Source organism: Ovis canadensis, chromosome 14, assembly GCF_042477335.2.
Source record: "Ovis canadensis isolate MfBH-ARS-UI-01 breed Bighorn chromosome 14, ARS-UI_OviCan_v2, whole genome shotgun sequence".
In the NCBI taxonomy this organism is placed as follows: Eukaryota; Metazoa; Chordata; class Mammalia; order Artiodactyla; family Bovidae; genus Ovis; species Ovis canadensis.
Window position 1 is genome coordinate 47,367,408 of NC_091258.1, and position 23,191 is coordinate 47,390,598.

The 23,191-nt window shown below is 48.5% G+C and overlaps 1 protein-coding gene across 1 annotated transcript in view; it reads left to right on the top strand.

The window, feature by feature from the left end:
• Window positions 1-13,478: 13,478 nt before the first annotated feature.
• Window positions 13,479-23,191, top strand: part of BEAN1 (brain expressed associated with NEDD4 1) — a 38,645-nt gene continuing 28,932 nt past the window's right edge. Inside the window, exons 1-2 of the mRNA XM_069550023.1 lie at window positions 13,479-13,611; window positions 22,178-22,284. Of these exons, the coding sequence (XP_069406124.1) occupies window positions 22,260-22,284 (25 nt within the window). The 5' untranslated portion in view covers window positions 13,479-13,611; window positions 22,178-22,259. The remainder of the gene's footprint in view (window positions 13,612-22,177; window positions 22,285-23,191) is intronic.

Genomic DNA, 23,191 nt, shown 5'->3' on the forward strand with positions numbered 1-23,191 from the left:
TAGAATACTGGACCCAGCATGGCTTTCATTCAGATTTGATGGAGAGATATAAAGTTTTACATATAGGCAAAAGCTGAAGGAGTTTACCACCACCAAACCAGCTTTACAAGAAATGTTAAAGGGATTTGTAACTGAAAAAGAAAAGGCCACAACCAGAAACATGAAAATCATAAAAGGAAAAAGCTCATCAGTAAAGGCAAACATACAGTAAAGGTAGTAAATCAATCATGGACAAAGCAAGTGAGAAGGTTAAAAGGCAAAAACAGCAAAGTCATCTACTTCTACAATAACCAGTTAAGGGATACACAACACAAAAAGATGCAAAATACGATGTCAAAAACAGTCATCATGAGGGGAGGAGAGTTTAAAAAATTCAGGCATGTTAAAATGCATTTGAAATTAAGAGATCAGCATCTTAAAACAATCATACGTAGATAGATAGATAGAACTCATGGTAACCACAAACCAAAAATCTGTAAGAAATACACACACCAAAAAAAGAGAGAGATAGAAAGGAATCCAAAGAAAGAAAAGAAAGTCTCGCTCAGTTGTAACCAACTCATTGGGATCCCATAGATTGTAGCCTGCCCCACTACTCTGTCCATGGAATTCTCCAGGCAAGAGCACTGGAGGGGGTTGTCATTTCCTTCTCCAGGGGATCTTCCCTACCCTGGGTCTCCTGCACTGCAGGTAGATTCTTTATCAACTGAGCCACTAAGGAAGCCAGAGGAATCCAAACATAACACTAAAGATAGTCATCAATTCACAAGGAAGAGAACAAAAGAAGAAAAAAGGAACAAAAAAGAACCTACAGAAACAAGCCCAAAACAGTGAACAAAATGGCAACAAGAACATTACCTATTAACGACTTCTTTAAATGTAAATGGGCTAAATGCTGTAATCAAAAGACACAGATTGGCTGAATGAATACAAAAACAAGACCCACATATATGGTGCCTATAAGAGAATCACTTCAGATCTTAAGACACAGACAGACTAAAAGTGAGGGAATGGAAAAGGTATTCTATGCACATGGAAGTCAAAAGAAAGCCAGGGTAGCAATACTTTATCAGACAAAATAGACTTTAAAACAAAGACTGTAACAAGAGATAAAGAAGGACATTACATAGTGATCCGAGGATCAATCTGAGAAAAAGATATAACAATTATAAATACATACGCATCCAACACAGGAGCTCATGAGAAAAAATAAAATTCCTAGGAATAAATACAGCTAAAAAGGTAAACGACTCATGTCTCACGTGTGCTCCGTCACATCCAACTCCCGAGACCCCACAGACTGTAGCCTGACGGACTCCTCTATCCATGGGATTCCCCAGGCAATAATGCTGGAGTGGACTGCCATTTTCTCCTCCAGGGGATCTTCCCTACCCAGGGATTGAACCTGTGTCTCCTACTTGGTAGGTGGATTCTCTACCACTGAGCCACCTGGGAAGTCCCAAAGGATATATACTCAGAAACCAAAAGACACTGAGGATAGAAACTGAAGACTACACAGACGGAAGAATGGGAATCCATCTTCATGGACTGGAAGAACATTGTTAAAATGACCATATTACCCAAGGCAATTTACAGAATCGGTGCAATCTCTACCAAAATATCAAAGGCATTTTTCACAGAAGTAGAACAAATAATCTTAAAATTTATATAGAAACACAAAAGATACAGAATAGCCAAAATCATCTTGAGAAAGAAGAATAGAGCTGGAGGTATCACATTTCCTGACTTCAGACTATATGATAATCAAAACAGTATGGTATGGACCTAAGAAACAGACACATAGAGTAATGGATCAAAATAGAGACCCCAGAAATAAACCCCCACACTTATGGTCAATTAATCTACAACAAAGGAGGCAAAAATGCACAATGGGGAAAACACAGCATCCTCAGTACCGGTGCTGGGGACACTGGAAAGCTACATGTGAAAGAACGAAAATATTGTCTCATGCTGTATACAAAAATAAATCCAAAATATATTAAAGGCCTAAATGTAAGGCCGGGAACCATAAGACTCATAGAAGAAATCATAGGCAGAACACTCTTTGATGTAAATTATAGCAAAAATCTTTGGACCTGAGTCCTAAGGCAAAAGAAATAAAAGAAAAAAATAAACAAATGGGATCTAATTAAACTTAAAAGCTTTTGCGTAACACAGGAAACCTCAACAAAATAAAAAGACAACCAATGGAAAGGAAGGAAATATCTGATGGGAGAAAACACTGGTCAAATGATATGACCAGTACAGGCTTAATATTCACAATATATATGCAACTCATACAATTCAATATAAAAAACAATTAAAAACGCACAGAAGACTTGAGTAGACACTTTTCCAAAGAAGACATCCAGATGTGCTGCTGCTGCTGCTGCTACGCCACATCAGTCGTGTGCGACTCTGTGCAATCCCATAGACGGCAGCCCACCAGGCTCCTCTGTCCCTGGGATTCTCCAGGCAAGAATACTGGAGTGGGACAGATGTGCTAACAGTCACCATTTTTGGATGCTCAACATTGCTAGTTATCAGAGAAACGCAAATCAAAACCACAAGGAGATATTCCCTCACACCTGTCAGAATGGCCATCACCAAAAAGACCACAGATAACAAATGTTGGTGAGGATGTGGAGAAAAGGGAATCTTAGTTCACTCTTGGTGGGACTGTAAACTGATGAAGCCACTACTGAAAACAGTATGGAGGGTTCTTTAAGAACTAAAAATAAAACTCCTATATGATCCAGCAATTCCACTCCTGGATATACATCTGAAGAAAACAAAAACATTAATTCCAAAAGGTACATGCATCCTAATGTATAGTAAACAGAAGCACTGCTTACTATAGTCAAGATACAGAAGCAACCTAAGTGCCCATCAACAGGTGAATGAATGGAGAAGATGTGGCTTCATATACACAATGGAATATTACTCGACCATAAAAAGAAGAAAATTCTGCCATTTGTAACAGCATGGCTCAACCTGGATGATATTGTGTTTAGTAAAGTAAGTCAGAGAAAGAAAAATACTGCATGTTATCATTCATTTGTGGAATCTTAAAAATAAAAACAAATGGAAGCATGCAATAAAACTTAAACAGACTCACAGGTAATTGAGGACAAACTAATGGTGACTAGTGAGGACAGGCGAAGGGAGAAGGAACAATATTCAGGTAGAAGATTAACAGGAACAAACTACTATGTATAAAATAAGTAAACTATGAGGATATCTTATATAGCAAGGGCAATACAGTCGATTTTTGTAATAACTTCAAAAGGAGTACAAACTATAAGAATTTTGAATCACTATGCTGTACACCTGGAACTAATACATTAAGAACACTGTAAACCAACTGTACCTCAATAAACAAAGAACTCCCCCCTGCTTATGCATATGGCCACCAGCTGCCGCATCTGTGCCACATGCTCCCTCCCCAGACCCATCACAGCTGACTGGATCAGATGTGCACACCTAATACAACTCAGCCAATCAGATTATCTCTTGGGTATTTGGACTTATGTCTGAAAGACGGTCAGTCAGATCTGCTTGCAGTTAAAATGAGCTGCTGTGAACTCACTCCTAAGCTGCAGTGTGGATTTTTTATATGGAATAATGGAGAAAGGGGAGAAAAATTAGGACAGTGAGCAGACAGATGCAGACACAAAGAGGCAAAGTCTCACCAAGGTTCCCATCGGCTTCTCTGGTCTCCACTCCACTCCACTCAAAAAGCCCAGACTTGGGTTCTAGTAAATTTCCTTTCTGGCTTAAAAAGACTCAAGTTGGTTCTCATCAGTTGTATTAGTTGCTACCTAAAAAAATCCAGACTAAGATAAAGTAAATATTATTTTTCCCTTACTACATATGAAGAAATTGAAGCTCAGAGGAAATGAAGCGACTTCCCTAAGGGCACAATCCAGTGAATGGTAAAGATACAAACGCAAGTCCACCCAATTCTGCAGCCTGAGCTGTTTCCCATTCCATATGCTGGTGTTTCTCGGCCCAAATCAGCGGGACTCCCAGATCAGTCTTTCATCCCACTGGCAAGTTTTTGAGGGCTAGGGCCATGTCTGACTCCCAGTAGCAGCTCTGCTTGGGCTAAACACAGTCAGGTGTCACTAGCAAGCCTGGTGGGATGGAGATTTCATGGGACCAGAGGAAACATCATGGTGTGACTGATGGGAAGTTAATAGGTTTTGTGGATGTAAATTGTAGAGGCAAAAAAGTGAGGCATGGAACTGAGATCCTAGTAACCTTGACAGATCAGCCAGTGAGCAATTCACAAAAGTCCATGGCAGCTCTGAAGCTGGAGATGGACCACAATAAGCCTGAAGACCCTGGTGGGGGGTTCTGTATGCCACCCTCAAAAATGCAGAACATCTAAATCTTCCTCATGCCGCAAGCCTCAGCCTGGCTACCTTGACTTCAGCCTTGGCAGAGTAAATGGAATGAGAATCAGGTTTGGGGCCAGGCCAAACATGGTGGTTAGGCCAACCTCGAGGGCTGGATCAAGAGCCATCATGGGCAAAGTCCTCATTCTACAGATCAGACTGGACCATCTGATCTCCTAAGCACACACACACACCCAACCCCATCTTCTACAAGGCAGCCAAAAAGATCTTTTTAAAATGCATACCTGACAATGTCACTCCCTCCATAAAGCTCTTAGATGCCCCCCAAGGACCTCAGCCTGTTATTCAAGGCATTAGTCTGTCATCCAAGGCCTTTACGACCTGCTGCAGTATAATGAGAAATATATTTGGTCTCTATCCTGGCTTCCTGGCACAGAGCAAGTGAAAACCACAAAATTTCTTGAATGTGAAGGGTGATATGAGCATCTTTTGTTATAATACTTGGTTTTTATATAGAACCCCTAAGACTCTTGAAATTTCCTAAGTGATAGGAGTGTCTTTTATTAATCATACCAAGCCCTTCGATCACACCTGAGTTTTTGCTAGTAGGGTGACTTCGAGTAGGGCCCTAACACAGCTCAGGATGGTTAGGGTCACCAGAAATACCAAGTGATTACAGGGATGGAACTTCCAGCCATACTCACTGTCCTATAGGAAGGGGATGGAGTGGATGGGGGTTGGAGATTCAGCTGAATAACAATGAGACTTGATGAACTTCCTGGTGGGCAAACAAATAGAGGTGCAGGGAGGTGGTGCCCCCAGAGAGGTTACAGAGGTTTCACACACCACTCCACACCTTCACACCTTTCCCTATACATCTCTCCCCTCTGGCTGTTCCTGAGTTGTATATTCTGTAAGAAACTGATAAACTTAAGTAAAGTGTTTCCCTGAGTTCTTCAAGCTATTCTAGCAAACTACTGAACCCAAGGAAAGGACCATGGGAACTTTCTCTTTATAATCAAAGGGTAGTTTTGCAACTGATAACTAATGTGGGGAGCAGTCTTGCTGTGCTGTGCCTTTAAGCTGTGGGATCTGTGCTAACTCTGGGGAGTTGAAGAATTGAACCAAGTTGTTGGATAACCACTTGATGTGTGGAGAGTTGGAGAATCAATTTTTAGTGTGGGAAACACTCCAGACCTGCATTCCAATCTTCTCAAATAGTACATGAGTCATTCACACTCAACTGCGCTCCCAATATTCCAAATTACCTGTGTTTCTGAAATTACCTTGGTCTCTTGACAGCTATACCACCATTGTACACGCAAGCTACTCTCTCTCCTGGAACATCAACCAATCCTGTCCATCTTGCAAAATCTTAATTAAACTTTAAGCTCAATTCAAAGAGCACAGTGCAGGCATTTCTAAGTTCCTCACATTGGGTTAAATGCCCTTTCTCTGGGCACATCTGGCACAGAAAATATATTGTTCTGCGACCACTGTCCTGCCTTTCCTGATGGACTGTAGGCTCCTTAAGAGCAGGGAACTGGTTTCCTATATTATTTTGTTTCAACATGTTGGGCCTGGAGGAGGCAACAGTAAGTATGGATGGATGGGTGCAAATGGGGTAAACAGATGAATAGATGGGTAAATAAATGGAGTCTGTAAGAACAAAAGGATGGGTAAATGGACATGAGGAAAAATAAGTGCGTGTGTGGGAGGTGGATCAATGACAGGAAGGTTAGGTGGACGGACAGATGTCAAAGATTTCATTTAACTCATGAATACATGTCAATGATTTAACTCATTAACTAATGAGGGAACCAGTAAGACATTATACACAATTTAAAGTCCAATCCAAAGTGCAGCCACAACTACAGCTTTTAGCCCACCCACTCCCAACAAGATACCAACTGGCCTCACCTAAAGAAATTCACTTGCATCACAGGGACCACAATAGTTTTCATCACAATCAGTTTTCTACTATTTCCAAAATAACAAAACAGCTCAGAGACCACGAAAGCTACAAACTCCTACAGAAACAGATAAACATGTGATGGGTTAACACCCAACAGTCAACGAGAAGGACATCTGGTAATCTTTTCTGCCTATTTCAAAGTGTCTCATCATCTTACCTGGCATGGCTTAACCAGGTGTGCATCTCTGGAAAACCACTTCATTTCAGAGGGCCTCAGTCTCCTCATCAGCAAAGTGGGATGAAAGCACAAACCCCTCCATGCTTTTAGCAGAGAAAAGCTTCAGAAGGTCTTGCTGTAGGTTTAATAGATATTTCTCCACCTTCTGAGCTTCCTCCCTCTACTTCAGCACCGCCTCTGAGCCTGTTGGCCTTAGGAGGGCCCTGCCACTGTCCCCACACCTCAACAAGCATGAACCAAGGCCGCTTTCTTCATCTCTCCTTAACATTACCAAGACATGTTCAGGGGATGGATGGGTAGATGGACTGGAAGACAGGAGTCAGGAGAGGTGGAACAGTGAGAGGGCAGATGGGCAAATGAGTGCATCAACAGATGACCGCAGGATGGGAGAAAGAACACATGAACTCACGGGAGGATAGATGAGTGGATGGATAGATGGATGAATCAATCAATTCTAATGCCTGCACATCTAAGTCCTTAGGGTATCTTTCCATCTGGACTCCCCTCAGAGTTCTGCTGCATGCCAGCAACTCCTGAAATTCAACATGTATAAAATCAAACTCATGTTATTCTTCCCCAGACTTGATTCCCTTCCAGTGTTCCACTCCTAGTGAATCTATCTACCCTGCTGCACCAAACAGAAATCTAGGCATCATCCTGACTCCACCTGCTCCCTCAACCCCCACACCCAAGACAGCACCAAGCCTTACTGATTTTACCTTCCACATCTATCTCTCTCCACCTCCCGGGGCACCATCACTCCTCTCCTGGGATAGTGCGACCACCACTTCTCAGCCTCCTTGCCTCCATTCTGGCTTGCCCTCAACCATCTCAGCACTACCAGCAAAACTCTTTTCAAAACGCAGGTCTGATTATGCTACCACCACTCATCCAAGCAGAGACATCACTTTGCTGACAAAGGTCTGCCTAATAAAGGCTATGCTTTTTCCGGTAGTCATGTACAGATGTGAGAAAGCTGGACCATAAAAAACCCTGAGTGCCAAAGATTGACCTTTTTGAATTGTGGCACTAGAGAAGAATCTTGAGAGCCCCTCAGACTGCAAGGAGATCAAAACAGTCAGTCTTAAAGGAAATCATTAAGTATTCATTAAAGGACTGACGCTGAAGCTGAAGCTTCAATACTTTGCCCACCTGATGCAAAGAGCCAACTCACTGGAAAAGATCTTAATGCTAGAAAAGACTGAGGGCAGGAGCAGAAAGGCCCAACATAGAATGAGATGGTTAGATGGCATCACCAACTCAATGGACATGAGTTTTAGCAAACTCCAGAATGCAGGGAAGGACAGAGAAGGGAAGCCTGGCATGCTACAGTCCACAGGGTCGCGAAGAGTCAGACACGATTTAGCGACTGAACAACCACAACAAGTCCAATGTTGTTTAAAACACTCTTATGCCCTCCACAGTTCTCAAGATCAAAAGCAGTCCTGGCCCCAGCCCACTTCTCCTGTCTCCTGACAAGGTCAGACCTCCTATAACACTCACTCACATGCTTCCCAAACTTGCGGCATGTCTCATCATGGCAAGTTTACATTTATCTGCCACTCCTTGGTTAATGTCTGACACCTCCTCTACACAGTGAGCCCCACAAAGGAGAGACCATGACTATTCTGGCTTTGTCTTGGCATCAAGCAGGACCATGTGTAAATCTGGGTTCTGCCTCTAATTAGCCATGTGACAATGAGCAAGTTTTTCAGCCTCCATAAACTCCTTGCTGCACAAAGGAAAATGGAGAAAGTATCACCCCCTCTACAGGATGCCATGAGGATGGAAATAAACAATGCACGTAAGTGGTTGACAGAGGCTCTGGTCGCTGGGAGGACATGCCATGACTGGTTGGAAACAGCGGCAGAAAGGTTTGCATACAGACCCTGCTCACCTCTCAACCAGCTGACCCTGAAATAAGCCCTGTCCCAAATACAGATCTTCAAGCAGGCCCAGAAGTAGGCTCCCCGAGATAGGCCTCTAGGGACCTCTCCCAGGGTCCTGAAAGGGTGGGCTCCCTGCTAACAGGGGCCAGTGAGGGGCAGCTGGCCCCAGCCCTCCACCTGGGAGAAAGGGTGTGGGGGCCGGAAGGGTTTAGGACCCCTGAGGCCGGCCCTCTTAATAGGTCCATTTCATCAAGTCCCCTCCTCCCTCAAGAGTTACAGTGGCTCCCTGCTGCCTAGAGCATCAGAGGCAGCCTCCTTTACCCGGAATCGCATCTCCATTCTCCATCAGGCACCTGGCTCCCCAGAGCCCACCCTTCATCCAGAAAGGCCTCCTCACCAAGACTCCGTACCCCTTCCCAACTGCAGGCCCTGCTGCCCCCCATTCTGGAAAGCCTTCAGTCTTTGGGTGTTCCTCTCTAAATCCTTGCCTACCCCTATACTCCCCTCCTCCGTCTTCCAGAAAGCCCTCTAGGATTCACCCAGCCTACACTAACCTCCTTCTCTTCTGAGGGCCTTGGGTCTGAAATCTCCATAGAAAGGCTAAGCTCTGATGTAAAACAGACCCATCTGGATACAGTTGCAAGCTTACTACTGTTTGCATTTCTTAAAAAATAAAATCACGACTGTTATACAAATATAAAATGAACTGCACATGTCAAAGATTTCATTTTTAACTCATTAATTAATGAGGGAAAAATAAGACATTTTACACAATTTAAAGGAAAATCTGAAGCACAGCCACAAGCATCTCTCTTAGCCTCCTCTCACAAGATCTCCATTGACCTCACCTGATAAAATGTATTTGCATCTCAAGAGACAGGAACAGTTTCCCATCAGAGTCAGGTTCCTACAACTTCCAAGTAATTAAACAGCTCAGAGACCATGAAAGCTACAAATTCCTATTGCTGTTTGTTGTTGTTTAGTCGCTAAGTCTTTGTGATCCCATGGACTAGCCCACCAGGCTCCTCTGTCCATGGGATTTTCCAGGCAAGAATACAGGAGCAGGTTGCCATTTCCTTCTCCAGGGGACCTTCCCAAGCCAGGGTCAAACCCACGTTTCCCCCTCAGCTGGCGGATTCTTCACCGCTGAGCCGCCAGGGAAGCCCTAGAGAAACAATCATGCGCCAGGTAACACCTAAGAGTCAATTAGAAGGACACCTGGTGATCTTTTCTGCTGTTTCAAAGTGTCTCATCATCTTACCTGGCACGGCTTAACCAAGTGTGCACCTCTGGAAAATCACTTACATTTGGTGGTTCTCAGTCTCCTCACCGGTGAAGTGCGGTGTGAGCACAAAATCCTCCACATTCTCAGCAGAGAGCAGCTCCAGGGAGCACTGCCTAGGGCTCCACAGGTGTTTCTGTGCCCGTCTGCCCCGCCCCAGCTTCCACCCTCTGCTTTAGCACTTCTGAGCTAGTCATCCTTGGGGGCGCTGCACTCCTGGGTCCCATACCCCCCCAAGCAAGAACCAAGCCCTCTCCTTTTCCTTCATCTCCCTTAACATGTTCAAGGAGACTATTAGCAAAATCAGAGAGAGAGAAAAAGGTCTTTTTAAAGCTGGTGGCAGGGGCGGCAGGGGAGGAGGCTGCTTCCCTAGTGGCTCAGTAGTAAAGAATCTGCCTGCCAATGCAAGAGACACGGGTTCCATCCATGATCCAGCAAGATCCCACATGCCTCGAAGCAACTAAGCCTGTGTGCCACAACTACTGAGCCTGTGACTTCGGGAGTTGGTGATGGACAGGGAGGCCTAGTGTGCTGCAGTCCATGGGGTTGCAAAGAGTTCGACGTGACTGAGGGGCTGAACTGAACTGACCCTTAGTATTAAATATCAGAAGACTCCTCCCAACATTAGAATTGATAAGTTGACCAAACCTAGGAGTGACAGGGATAAGAGAGCACACCCTAAGGCAGGTCCCCACAGCCTGGCACTGGACTCTCGGGGCACCTCACTGTCCTGAGATGGAACTGCATGACCCCTCCCAGCTCCTTCCTCCAGCCTCGCTACTCCGCCTTTGGTGTAACAGACACTGAACATCAGTGTGCTTCCCTGGTGTCCAGAAGATGTCCCTCCTATGACTCTGACCCCATACAGAAGAAAGCCTCAAGAATATATGGACATACCCACTGAAGTCAAGAATAATCACAGACCCGCACAAACTTACCCACGAGGATCTTCACTGCGGTGTTGCGTGGAAGTGTGAAAATCTCAAAACTGAACACCAGCAGGAGAGAACTGATTAAATACTGGATTGGTACTTCCGTAACATCTTATAGGAAAACCCAAGTGAACCTTTTGGACAACCCAATAAAATACAGTAAAGCCATCTGACACAGTGCTAGGCAGCCATGAAAACCGTGATGTCGGAGAAGAGGGTGAGCAAGCTCACTCCATTAAGGACACCTGTAGAGTTGTGAGATTAAAAAGGAAGAAAAAGAAACCTCAACATTAATAGTGATCAGTATTTGTGTTCTTTTTTTACTTTTTCGACTAATATGCGTGTGGATAGATACACAGGCAGATAAACATAAGCCTGAATCTAAACCCCAACACCACATGCCCAGTGGAAACCATTCTGCGTTCCAGTGCAAAGAACAAGTCAGATCTGTCAGCTCAGCAACGTTCAAATTGGGTGGAAGGGGGTGAACTCTTTTTCAGCTAGGGCCTTCCACAAGGACCCCACAAAATACACATAGACACAGTCTTGCCAACGGGAGAAAGAAATGACAACCCACCCCAGTATTCTTGCCTAGAGAATCCGTGGACAGAGGAGCCTGGTGGGCTGCTGTCCATAGGGTCGCACAAAGTCAGAAACAACTGAAGTGACTTAGCATGCATGCATGCATGCATGCATTGGAGAAGGAAATGGCAACCCACTCCAGTATTCTTGCCTGGAGAATCCCAGGGACAGAGGAGCCTGGTGGGCTGCCGTCTATGAGGTCGCACAGAATCGGACACGACTGAAGCGACTTAGCAGCAGCAGCAGCACAGTCTCGCCAAAGGCGACAGATTAAAGGTAAAACCACTCAACAACCAAAATATCCATCCTGCACGGATCAGCAGGTGTCTGCTGAAGAAGGTCAAGGTCACCTTTAGCAGGGTGGTACAGGGGGCAGAGCCCTGGCCTGGGAACCCTAGAAAAACCAACCCTAGCTGCTCTGTCCCCTCCTTTCTCTAGTCCTTTAATTGTTCATCCATAAAATAAATGTGTGAGGTTGGACAAAAGACCTCTCAGGTTCCATTTCTTAGGACTGGGAGATGTTTCCCTATATTCTGGCCCCATCCCCGACATAGTTCATGTGCCCCACCTCCCCAACAGTTCTGGATGGAGGTGGAATCCTCCAGCTGGGGTCCCTTCATCTCCTTCAGTCTTGGGCGAAAAGGTAGACAGTGCAGGAGGCAGAGCCCAGAATAAACAGCTAGCAAAGAGAGCTGGGAAGAGCCTCACTCACCAAGGCTGTAGACCACGCAGGTCCCTCTGCCTCCACCCAGGGAAGCCCAAGATATGGTGACTGGCAGAGCTGGGTGGACGGAGGTTTGTTTTCTCAACCAGAGCCTGCTCTGCCCCTACCCTCCACTCAGTGCCAGTGGCTGCCTGGCCTCTCCTCCACTCCATCCCTCTGGCTCCTCTCCTTCCCCACATTTTATCATCAACATGTGCAGCTCCTTATCGTCACGTTTTATTTTTGGTAACATGACCATCAAGGAAATGGGGGTTAGGAGAACTGTCAATAAAGTATTTCCTCAATTAATTCATCAAATCTAGAGTACATGCTCTGGGCAGGCCCCAAGGGTCTCCCTCCTGAGGCTCCCAGTTAACTGTATGAGTGCTGTCACTGCAGTCATGTCCAGGACTTTGCGACCCCATGGACTGTAGCCCACCAGACTTTTCTGTCCATGGGATTCTACAGGCAAGAATACTGGGTTGCCATGCCCTCCTCCAGGGGATCTTCCTGACCCAAGGATCGAACCCGTATCTCTTGCATCTCCTGCACTACAAGCAGGTTCTTTACCCACTGAACCACCCCCTCCCAGCTAAGCAGAGGAGATTAAATGATTCCACAAATAACTGGGAAGCACCAAGGCTAGCAGGGGTGCAATAATCAGGAGATCTATTGCAATAAAGAAAGGGAGGTCTGGCGGACCACGGCCAGACCACGGCTGGTCCACGGCCCCTAAGTAGAGTTGGGACAGAGCAGGAAAGCCAGGAGCCCCTCCCTGAGTCAAGCACCAGGGCCGGGGTCAAGTTCTATGCCAAGGTGTGGCGGAGTGAGAGGGCACAGGGCTGGGCGAGGGGAATAGGAAATAGGCAAGCTGGTCGCTAATGAGAGAAACGCTTCAGCCAGGCCTAGCCGACATTCCAGAACACCCAAGAATCACCGGCGGGCAGTTGGGAGCAGGAGGCTCTGCCAGGCTTGCCTGCTTCGCCCAGCGGCCACGACAGGGGTCCCCTTGCCCGGTGCCCAGGCCGGCCTCTGAGAAGCCTGTCTGATGTTCTCTGCTCATATTGGTTGTCTGCTCTCTTCTGCAGGTTTGTATGTCTGCGCCTCTGCTCCCGCCTGTCTGTATGTCACACTCTACACACGCCTGTCCGTCTGTCCTCACACGTCTGGCTGGCGCGTGGCCTCCCAGCTTCTCTCGGCCTCCCGGCCGTGCGCCCCGCCTGCCGCTGTGTGGGTGTCGGGCTGGCAGTGCGCAGAGGGGCGCGGCTCGGCCCTCCCCCTCCGCCGCTTCCCGCCAGCTCAGGAATGACCCGGGCGGCGGCCAGGCGCTGTTGAGGCCCCGGAGTCGCGGCGCAGGGCGGCGGGAGCGGGCGGCCGTGGCGTGGGCGGCTGCGCGGGGCCGGCGGAGGGCCGGGCGGGGCTGCGGCAGGGCAGGGCCGGCACCGGGAAGCCGCTGCCGCCGCCGCCGCCTCGGCCGGGGATCGCGGGCCCCGGGTCGGCTCGGCCGGGCCCCGCCCCGCCCCGCCCCTGCACGCCGAGCAGGCCGTGGCGGAAAGGAGCGCCCCCCGCGACGCCCGAGCCAGAGCGCAGCGGCATCCGAGCGGGAACCGGAACGCGAGCGGGAGCGGAGCCAGAGCGGGAACCCGAGCTGGAGCCGAAACTGGAGCCGGCAGTGCGGCGCACGGAGTGGAGCGAGGCAGCCAAGCCGAGTAAGGGGCGTGGGGCTGGGGGCGGCGCTGGGGAGGGGCGGGGAGGGGGTCCCGGCCCCTTCCCCCGCGCTCTGCGGCGGCCCCAGCGCACGCACACACCCCGGGGGCGCTCAACGCTGTCCCGGGGCGGAACCGCAGCGCGCTTCGAACGGGATCCCCGCTCTCCCGCGGATCCCTGCCCCGACCCCCGCGCCCCCGGGCGGGCCACCGGGACCCGCGCGGACCGTGGCTGCCCCTAAACATGCCATCGGGCCCCGGGATGGAGAGCACTCCCCGATTCTTGCCTGACAGGAGTCCCACACGAATATCCACCCTATGTAGGGGGGCATGTCCACGACCCCGCGCTCTTGGTTTCCCGGACCCCTAAACAACCCACGCAAGAAGGGGGAACCAGGACGCACTTATCGCTGGGGTGGAAGAGGAAAGGGGCCCCGGACTTGAAGAGTTTGAAGCTAGAAGCCACCCTCGACCCTCGAGCAGGGAAGTTTGACCCTCCAACGGGCGGGTCACCTGGGCCATGCCCCCGCTTCAGTGCCCGCCTGCCGCGCTGGTCTATCTCAGTACCGTCGGTGGGAGAGGAGGTGTCCACACTGCACCTTCTCCAGCTCTGGGTCAGACTTTCCCTGGCGCGGTAAGTGAGGCTGAGTCCGAGGCGGCTGCTCTGGCCGACTGCGCAGCGCCGAGCGGTATAGCCGCCCCTCCCCACGCGCCATCGGAAGTTGGTTAGTGCCCACCTGCTCCACGGCTGACTCGCACAGCCCTTCCCCTTTCCCCATCGGCCAGGGGGTCCTGAGGCTGGCTCGAAGAGGATCCAGGGCTGCCCTCCTGATTCCACGCGCCGTGCCGAGGTGGGTGGGGGTGGGGATAGCCAGGCCCAGGCTGGGAAGGGGAGGGGGAGGGCACGAGTGACAGGTGTCAGCCGCGGGCGCTCCAGGAGCTTGGTCCTTGGTCTTGATTTCACACAGTCCCACAGGCGCCTGCATTTGAGGAAGCCCCTCCTGACTCTCCTCAAACATCCTGACTGCTCACTGGAACAAGTGGCTTCACTTCTTTGTGCCTCAGTTGCTCTACTGACACGTAGGTAGGATTCTGTTGTGAGCAACGTGTTAAAGGGCTTCCAACCAGAGGGTGGGCTTGGCTGACTTTCTAGCTGTGCGGCGTTAGGCAAGATACTTAACAACTCTGAGCCTGTTTCCCTATCTGAAACATGGGAAAGGTGGATGGGTTGGAGGGAATAAATGAGGTGATGCCTGGGGACGGGGGCAGGGCTAGCCTGGTGCTTGGCACACAGGTAGCACTCAGTTCAGGCTGACTACAGGTGACATTCTGTGAAGTGTCCAGCACCAGTGGAAGCTAAGGCAAAGCAAGGTCCTCTGAGGTGGGAGGGACGCCACCCCTTCTAAACCCCACTCTGAGGAAGTCTTGAATCCCCTAAGGTCTTGACACATACTGCAATGGCTGAACCCTCTCCTTAGGGCCAGCCCTTTCTCTCTGTTCCCTCCTCCCTGGGCATTCTGCTTCCCAGCAGCGCTGGCCTCCCCCTACCTATCATCTCCATCCCCGTTGAGAAAGACTATCTAACCCACTCTTTCTTTGGCCCTAGATTGATGTCTGTTCCCCAGGCAGAGGGCTCCCCACATCCTTCTCACACTCTGTGCAAGGGAATTCACACCTCCCTCCACTCCTGGGTTTGGCCCTAGGGAAGATTGCTTTCCCTAAGGAGCAATCAGACAGTCAGGTGGCTTGGATGTTCCAGTGGTGACAGTTCAGACAGGCATCGAAGAGCAGCAGAGGGAGCAGCTACTAGGGCAAGGAGATAGCGGAAAGTTGGAGGGGGTCCCAACCCTGAAGCTATGTGGACTGTATGTTCATCCAGGCGACTGAGCCACGAGGCACCAGAAATGATGAGTCTTGGGGAGGAAGTGGGGCCTGTGAATGACTTTGAGCGGCTAGAAGTTCAGAGCTGGAAGGTTCCCCAGGAAGAGATCTGCCCAGTCTGTGCAGTGGAGGCTTCAGACCCAGAGCAGAACCCAGGAGGGCCAGGAGCTAGGGGAGGATGTTGGAATCCCTGGGGTGGCATGGCAGCTTGAAGGTGTCCCAGGTGTTGGGAAGAAAACAAATTCCACCACTTGTGGACACCTGTATTAGTCCTACTCACCTGTGCCCCAGCTGCCACAACAGAAGGGAATGTTGGGGGTTGGGGGGCAGTCTGTCCACATGTTGCCTGGTGGGACACACAGAATGGGCTGCCTCCTCGAAGCTCTTTCTACACAGAAACCCCCTCTGTCCTCTTCTTCCTCTGCAGCCTACTTCCCTCCCCCATTCACCCACCAGGGTGTCACACCCTTGCATCTTCCATAACTCTCACCTCTTCTTCCCAAAGGAGTTAATCAGAAACTCATTAGGAGGTTTGTGTCTCCTAGTTCACACAGTATTTGGAGCACAGCCAGGCATCAATGTGATGGGGATACAGGCACCTCCTTCAGTCTTGGGGAATCGTTAGTTAGACACATTCAGATGCCTGTTACCTGAAGCCTGTGCCCTGGAAGTGCTCAGAGCACAAGGTGTGGGAAGGTGGCAGTTGGCTCTCAGCCTCCTAAAGGGAGAGGGCTTTCACCCTCCTGAAGCTTCCTGGAAACCAAAGGAGCTGTGTCAAGGGGCTTCAGAGCTGTGTCTGAGAGCACAGCTTCTTGCAGCTGGACTACCTGGGTTTATGGCATGTGATTCTAGGCAGGAGATTCACCCTTTAGAGCCTCCATTTCCTCTTGAAAATGGGAACAAATACTCCACACCTCCTAGTATAGTTGTGAGGACTGAAGAAAAATATATAGGAATCACACAGCAGTGTCGAATAGACCCCTTGCAATGGCCTTGCTATGTCTGCATTAAGAACATGCATTGAACACATGCTGTTTCCCAAGCATAAGTATTTTCTCTCTGGATTCTGACAATAGCCCTCTGATCTAGGTACTATAATTGTCCCTATTTTATAGATGAGAACACTGAGGCTTAGAAAGGTTAAAGACTAACTTTGCTAGCTTAAGGAAACTTCAAACATCACTGTGACTCATCATAATTTTATGAGTTTGTAAAATTGGTAATTAGCACACTGTATTTTAGATGATATGTAATTAGTTACTGGAATGTTTCCTCCATGGGTATCTCCAATCATTGGACATCTGTGTTAATTGCTCATGGGCAATTTTTTGAGACACCTTCATGTTTTTCTATTCAAACAGTATCAAACTGATTTAAGAGAGCAGCTTTCCCCATTTATTCCCTATCCTTCCTCTCCATTTTTCTCCATAGCCCTATCACCCCCAACATTTATATATCTTATTCATCTGTTTATTGTCTGCCCTCATCCATATAATGTAAACTCCCCAAAGGCAGGGACTTTTAACCATTTTGCTTACTCTTGTATCCCCAGAGACAAAAACAACCAGCACTTCATATGCTTTGCAAATTGTAAAGTGTTTTACAAACATAAGGTCTGTTATTGTTATTATTTTTGCCAAGTGTATAGCTTGCCTGAAAATAAAACCTTAAGGTTCATGGCAGAAACTTCCCTCAAAATTCTGGCAAATAGGACCTGCTCAAGTGCCAGGGAAAATGTGATGAAGGTTAAAACCAGTTGGAGATTACTTTCCTAACATGTTAATAAAGCTCCTTATCAGTTAAGTTGAAAGACAAGTTAATTTTTTTTAATTTTTGCAACAACAAATGGCATGCTCAAAAGCAATTAAATTAGCATTTAAAATTTCCAATGAGTTAACTATCATTGATTTATTCACTTACTCTTTATTTTGTTACAGAAAATTTGTCAAAAAACAAAAGAACATAACAAGCCTCCTCAATCCCACCACTGCCCAGAGTGTGGATACCCACATGCCTGGATACTTCAGTCTATTGCCTTTTCATCTTTTTCTGTGTGTGAATATTTTCTCTCATTTTTTTCCTTAGAAAATAAGGGATCATGTTGTCAGCAGACTTATATAACCAGCTTACTTGGTGACATCCCCCCACCATTGACACTAAAGTGAAAGTCTTTATATTATTAAAATTTCTTTAAAACATGACTCCATGGCTATATAATATTCCATTATAAGCATATGCCAACATTTTCTCAGCCTGTCCTCTCTTATTGGACACTGGGATCTCTGATGTAATGTTATCTATATCCTTACTGGTGTTGTCTAGGCCTTGAATGAGTCTTCTCTACATCCTCAGTCATGACCTACTTGCTGGTTTGCAAATGGACTGGTTTATGTAGTTAGTAAATCCATTCTTAGAGGTTGGGTGCTGGTGGCAGTGGGGACAGCAGCTGATCTAACAGAGCGCTGCTTCCAAGTAAACTAAGGCAACTTGGAGACCCAGTAAGCTTCAGGCATTTCCTGACCAACCCAGGATAGCACACATGTGGCCAGATGCTGCATGGGGGCAGAAGGCCTCTTTGCTGCCGGGGCTGCCAAACAACCTGGATTCCTTTTCTAAAATCAGTACCAAGTTACTTGCTTGCAAATCTATGTGTCCTCTACCAGCCTCTCTGCTATCATCCTCTCACTCTTTCTGTCCTCCGCTCATGAGTTCATCTGTGTCTTCATTTGATCACACGACAAATGTTTACAGGCACACCTTGTTTTATGGCTCTTCACAGATATTGCTTATTTTTATCAACTGAAGGTTTGGGACAGTCTTGAACCAAGCAAGTCTATCAGCGCCATTTTTCCAACTGCATTTGCTCACTTCATGTTTCTTGTGTCACATTATGGTAATTCTCACATTTCAAATTTTTTTTCTTATTGTTATATTTGCTATAGTGACCTGTGATCAGTGATTTTTGATGTTGCTATTGCAATAAGGGGCTTCCCAGGTGGCGCAGTGGTAAAGAATCTGTCGACCAACGCAGGAAACACAAGGGACATGGATTCGATCTCTGGGTGGGGAAGATGCCCTGGAGGAGGAAATGGCAACCCACTCCAGTATTCTTGCCTGGAAGATTCCATAGACAAAGGAGCCTGGCGAGCTACAATCCCTGTTGCAAACAGACAGACATCACTGAGTAAGTGAGCACACATCACAGTGAGATTACTACTCACTGAAGGCTCAATGGATGGCTACCGCCGCTTAGCAATAAGGTATTTTTAAAGTAAGGTATGTACACTGCATTTTACACAAACGGCTACTGCAGACTTCATAGAGTGCAGGATAATGTAAACCTAATTTTGATATGCACTAGAACACCAAAAAAATTGAATGACTCGCTTTACCGTGGTGGTCTGGAATATCACGGACCACCAAACCACAGTTATCTCTGAGGTATTACCTGTAATGACATCTATCTGCACTTGCCATGGGATTTTTTTCTCCATTAGAAGGACCATCAGCTGGTTCTCACATTTCAAGACCAGCCTCCCTCATTTCTGAGGCTCCCTTCTGTGTAAAATGGGGATTTGTTTTGAGATGCCGTGGTTTGAGCACGCATCGCAAATACGTGGCCCATCCCCCAGGCCAGCCACTGTGCGGCCCTGCCCAGTTCGCCACGGACCCTGGTGAAGCGCAACCCTCCAGTATGGCTGCCTCTGCTGCGCATGCGCGAACCATCCCGTCTCGCGCAGTTACCCGGCTGCTTCTGCCCGGGATACGGAGCCGGTCCCCTTAACCACAAGCTCACTGATCGAGATCGGAGTGTCACGGTGAGCCACGGAGCGGAGGGATTCTGGGAGCAGGGACGCGAAGCGAAGTGGGAGTGACGTGGACTTACCGCCCACCATTCAGCCACTTCAGAACCTGGAAAACTGCAGTCTGCCGGCCGCCCGTCTGCCCGCGATCCAGTCGGAGATGAGTCACAGGGAGGGATGCGCCTCGCCTCAGATGCTGGGCGCTGAGTGAGACGGGCGTGAGGGAAGACGTGACCTGGGTGTCAGATCTGTGGTGTGGGGTATCCCTGGCAGTAACCGCGAGGTAACAAGGTCCCTCTCTGCATTTCTCTCTCTCCATCTCTTCTCTGGGACTTTGGGTGGGTTATGTCATGAGCCTATGAGTTTTTCTTATTTGCAATATGAAAATGTTACCTACTTCAGGAGACCTGTTGCTTTAATTTCGGTGATATTAACTGGCACATGGAGGTGCCTGGTGAACATGAGCCACCCTGAAAGCTGGAGTGCCCAAATTATCTCCATTTACAGAAATGTCTACTTGACCGGTGGCCAAACCTGCCAGCCCCTTGCCAAGCTCCTAGCCACCTGGGAACTTACACAATCTCCACTACCCACCCAAACTGACCGTGGAAAACCATATGTAATGCAGGGATTCTCTGTGGCCCCTGCCCGGGAGTTCACCTCCCACCTCCCCGTGCCCTGCGAAAACCCATCTTAATCTCAGAGTCACAATGCCCAGTGAGAGGAAAGAGGGGGTACAGGGGACCTCTCATAGTGTGACCTTGGGGACGATTCCTTGAAGCATTGGGGGTGGCCAGCACCCTTTGTGGCATCATATAGGGTACCCATATAGGATGTATACATTCATTGTGCATTTACTAACTGCCTACTCTATGCCAGCTCACTAGAAAAGGAAATGGAGGCTGGACCTGTGGAGGTTGGGGCAGAAGCTTGGGCATTTTCCTGAGGGTACTGGGAGCTACCAAAGACATTTCAGCAGATGCCCTGATCCATTCTGCCTCTCTGGAAGTGGCACAAGAGATGGCCTGTCAGAGCACTGTATCCTCCTCCCAACTCACACGCAGCCACACTGCACACCCGCAGAAACGAACACAGACACACGTACACACATGTATTTTTAGAAAGCACAGATCCCAGGCCCTGAGATGCTCTGTGAATTTTCTGGTGTGAAATCACAGTTCCCCAAGCAGCCTGCCATGCCAGTTCTAGAGGCCTGGGGAGATCACATCTACCTTCACTTCCCCCATCAGAACTCTTGACTTGGTTTCTATGGGGACTGGGAGTGGGTGTCAGGCCAGCATGGGGTTCACACCAGGACAGGCTGAGCTGGAAGAAGTCACCTGGAGAGGGATTCCGAGGTCAGCAGCAGTGATGGCCCCTCCCTCCCACCTACCTCAGGCAGCAGAATGAACATTTTGCAGCCACATACCTCATGCCAGGGACTGTCTGTACATAACCCCAGTCCTCATGGCAGGTAAAGTGTTCTTACTCTGCTTTCCCCAGGAAGACACTGAAGTTCAGAGAGGTGAAGTGCTTTGCCCAAAGCTACACTGCCAGGAAGTGGGAGAGTCAATATTAGCACTCAGGAACTGGATTTCTGAGCTTGGGCTCTCCAAAGATAGGTGTTTATTTACGAAGTAAAAAAAATGAATCCTTAGTATAGTTTAGCCAATTGGCTCCATCAAAACATAGAACCCATTTAGAGGATATATACATATATATAATAAAAAGGATCCCTGGAGAAGACAAAAGTGGGAACCTTGGAACTGCCTCTTACGGAAAAGCTCTGTCCACAATGATATCATCCCCGGGATCAAGGAAGCCTGCTCCCCCTGGGATGTAGAGAGGCCAGGCGCTCTGCCCACTGGCTTGCGACTGGCAGCTTCCCCTGCAAGTGCCTGCTGGGCTCCACATCCATCCAAAGGCACGGTTTGGTTTCTCCCAAGTCGCGTGACCACACTCCCTAGGAAATAAGAACTCTAACTCCCTAATATTCCCATGTCCTCCTATCACTTGGGGACCTACCAGGAGAGCCTGAATCAGCTCTGATCTCCAGCAGCATGAGAGGATGAATTACTTTCTGAAAATGTTTCCTCCATCGCAAACAGGTACTAGAGTGATGTGGCAGTCCTTTACTGCACAGACATCTTGATACCTTGATATTCACATAGGGGTGTGTGTGTGTTGGGGGGTGTTGGTAAAGAGACAATTGTATTCTCTAGCTCTTTATTTCTGAATTGGTAACTTAATCTAGTAGGTACCTTCTAAGGAAGTGTACTGGCTGACAGTGTGGGCTTTGGAGTCACACAAACCTGGGTTCCAGTCCCAGCCTGTAATTAGAAGTTGTGTGACCCTGGAAAACTTCATAACCTCTCTGAACCTCAACTGCCTTATTTATAAAATGAGAATGAAAAAAGCATCTTTCTCTTAAAACTGTTGTGATGATAATGATGATAATAATAATGTTTGAGCTAGGCATCTATGAATACCCTTCCAGAGCCAGCTGTGGAACCCTGAACTAGCTTCTCACTTTCTCCAGGTCTCAGTTTCCCCTTCTGTGAAATGAGGACATTGAGCTGATCTGTAAGGGTCTTTTCAGCCCTAACAGTTACAGGATTCTCAGAGGTCAACCCAGGAGAGATATTCGCCCCCTTCCACTGACCACTGAGATGCCAGCACACATTTGTGCCACCTCTGCCCTGGAACCCTCATATTCCACAGGCCAGAGGCCCCCAGCACTCCCTCCCCATGGACTAGGCACATGCCGTCAAAGTCACAGTCCTCTCCCCAGAGGTTGACAGCCCCGGGTACACAAGCCCCCAGCCAGCAGGGTCAGCAGGTGCCACGCGGGCGCCCCCATCACCTGCCTGTTTGTGTCTCTGCAGGTGAGCGGAGGGTCCTTCCCTGCGAGAAGTCAGAGCTCTACAAGTGGGCAGGCTGGCTCCACTGTTCTGCTCCAAGGATTACATGTCCTTCAAACGCCCCTGCCCCTGTAAGTCTCCTCCCCACCTCCTCCCATGGACCGGGGCCAGCATGGCAGAGTCAGGATGCAGAGAATGTTTTTAGGGTGTTTGGCCAAAGAGTTCCAGGGGTCTGACTGGGGTTCGATGTGATATGACGGATGGGGGAGGGCAACACAGAAGACCCCTGACCATCTGCAGGAGATGTCTCACCTTGCCAACCCCTCCATTTCAGTACTTCCCAGACTGTAGGTCAGGGTTCTTCCAAGGGATATTAATGAGGTTACTTTTTTTTTTTTAATTCCATAGTCAAATGAGTGTGGGAAATGCGGAGTGACACAAGTCAAGTCAGTTTTGCTGGACTCTTCAGAGCCGTTAAGGTGGTGCTGTGTAGTGAGGCTCCATAGGAAAGAGAAAGCCCAGGGCTCTACCCAAACTTAGCTGACAACAAAGAATGTCTCCTGAGATGGGTGCTTCATAGAACACACTCCTTGGGGTTCAGTGTCTGAGGAAACACTTCCTAGAGCAGCCTCACCAGGCAGTCCCTTGTTTGCTATTAATAATTCATTTTTTCATCTAATGAAGCCACTAGATGATTTTGCCCGTAACATTCTTCTCATGGCTCCCTGACTGCCCACGCATCTAGACAATGAACTCAATCAGGTATACCCTGGGGCTCAAGGCTGCAGCCCCTGTGGCTTATTCCCCTACTCATCGTCAACCCTGCCTTCACCCTGTCACCCTGACCCCAGAGTTGCCTCTCTCCCTGGCAGCCACCTGCTTCCTCCCATGATGTCCCCTGAGCCCCCTCCAAGCCACCATCATTTGCTGCATTTTGGAAGGAGGTGCATAACCTCCCCATCCCTTCTCCCTGGTGAGGTTGGGACTGTGAGTCTGTGTGAGATCGGGGCCCCCAGCTGAGGCTCCCTGTCTACCTGT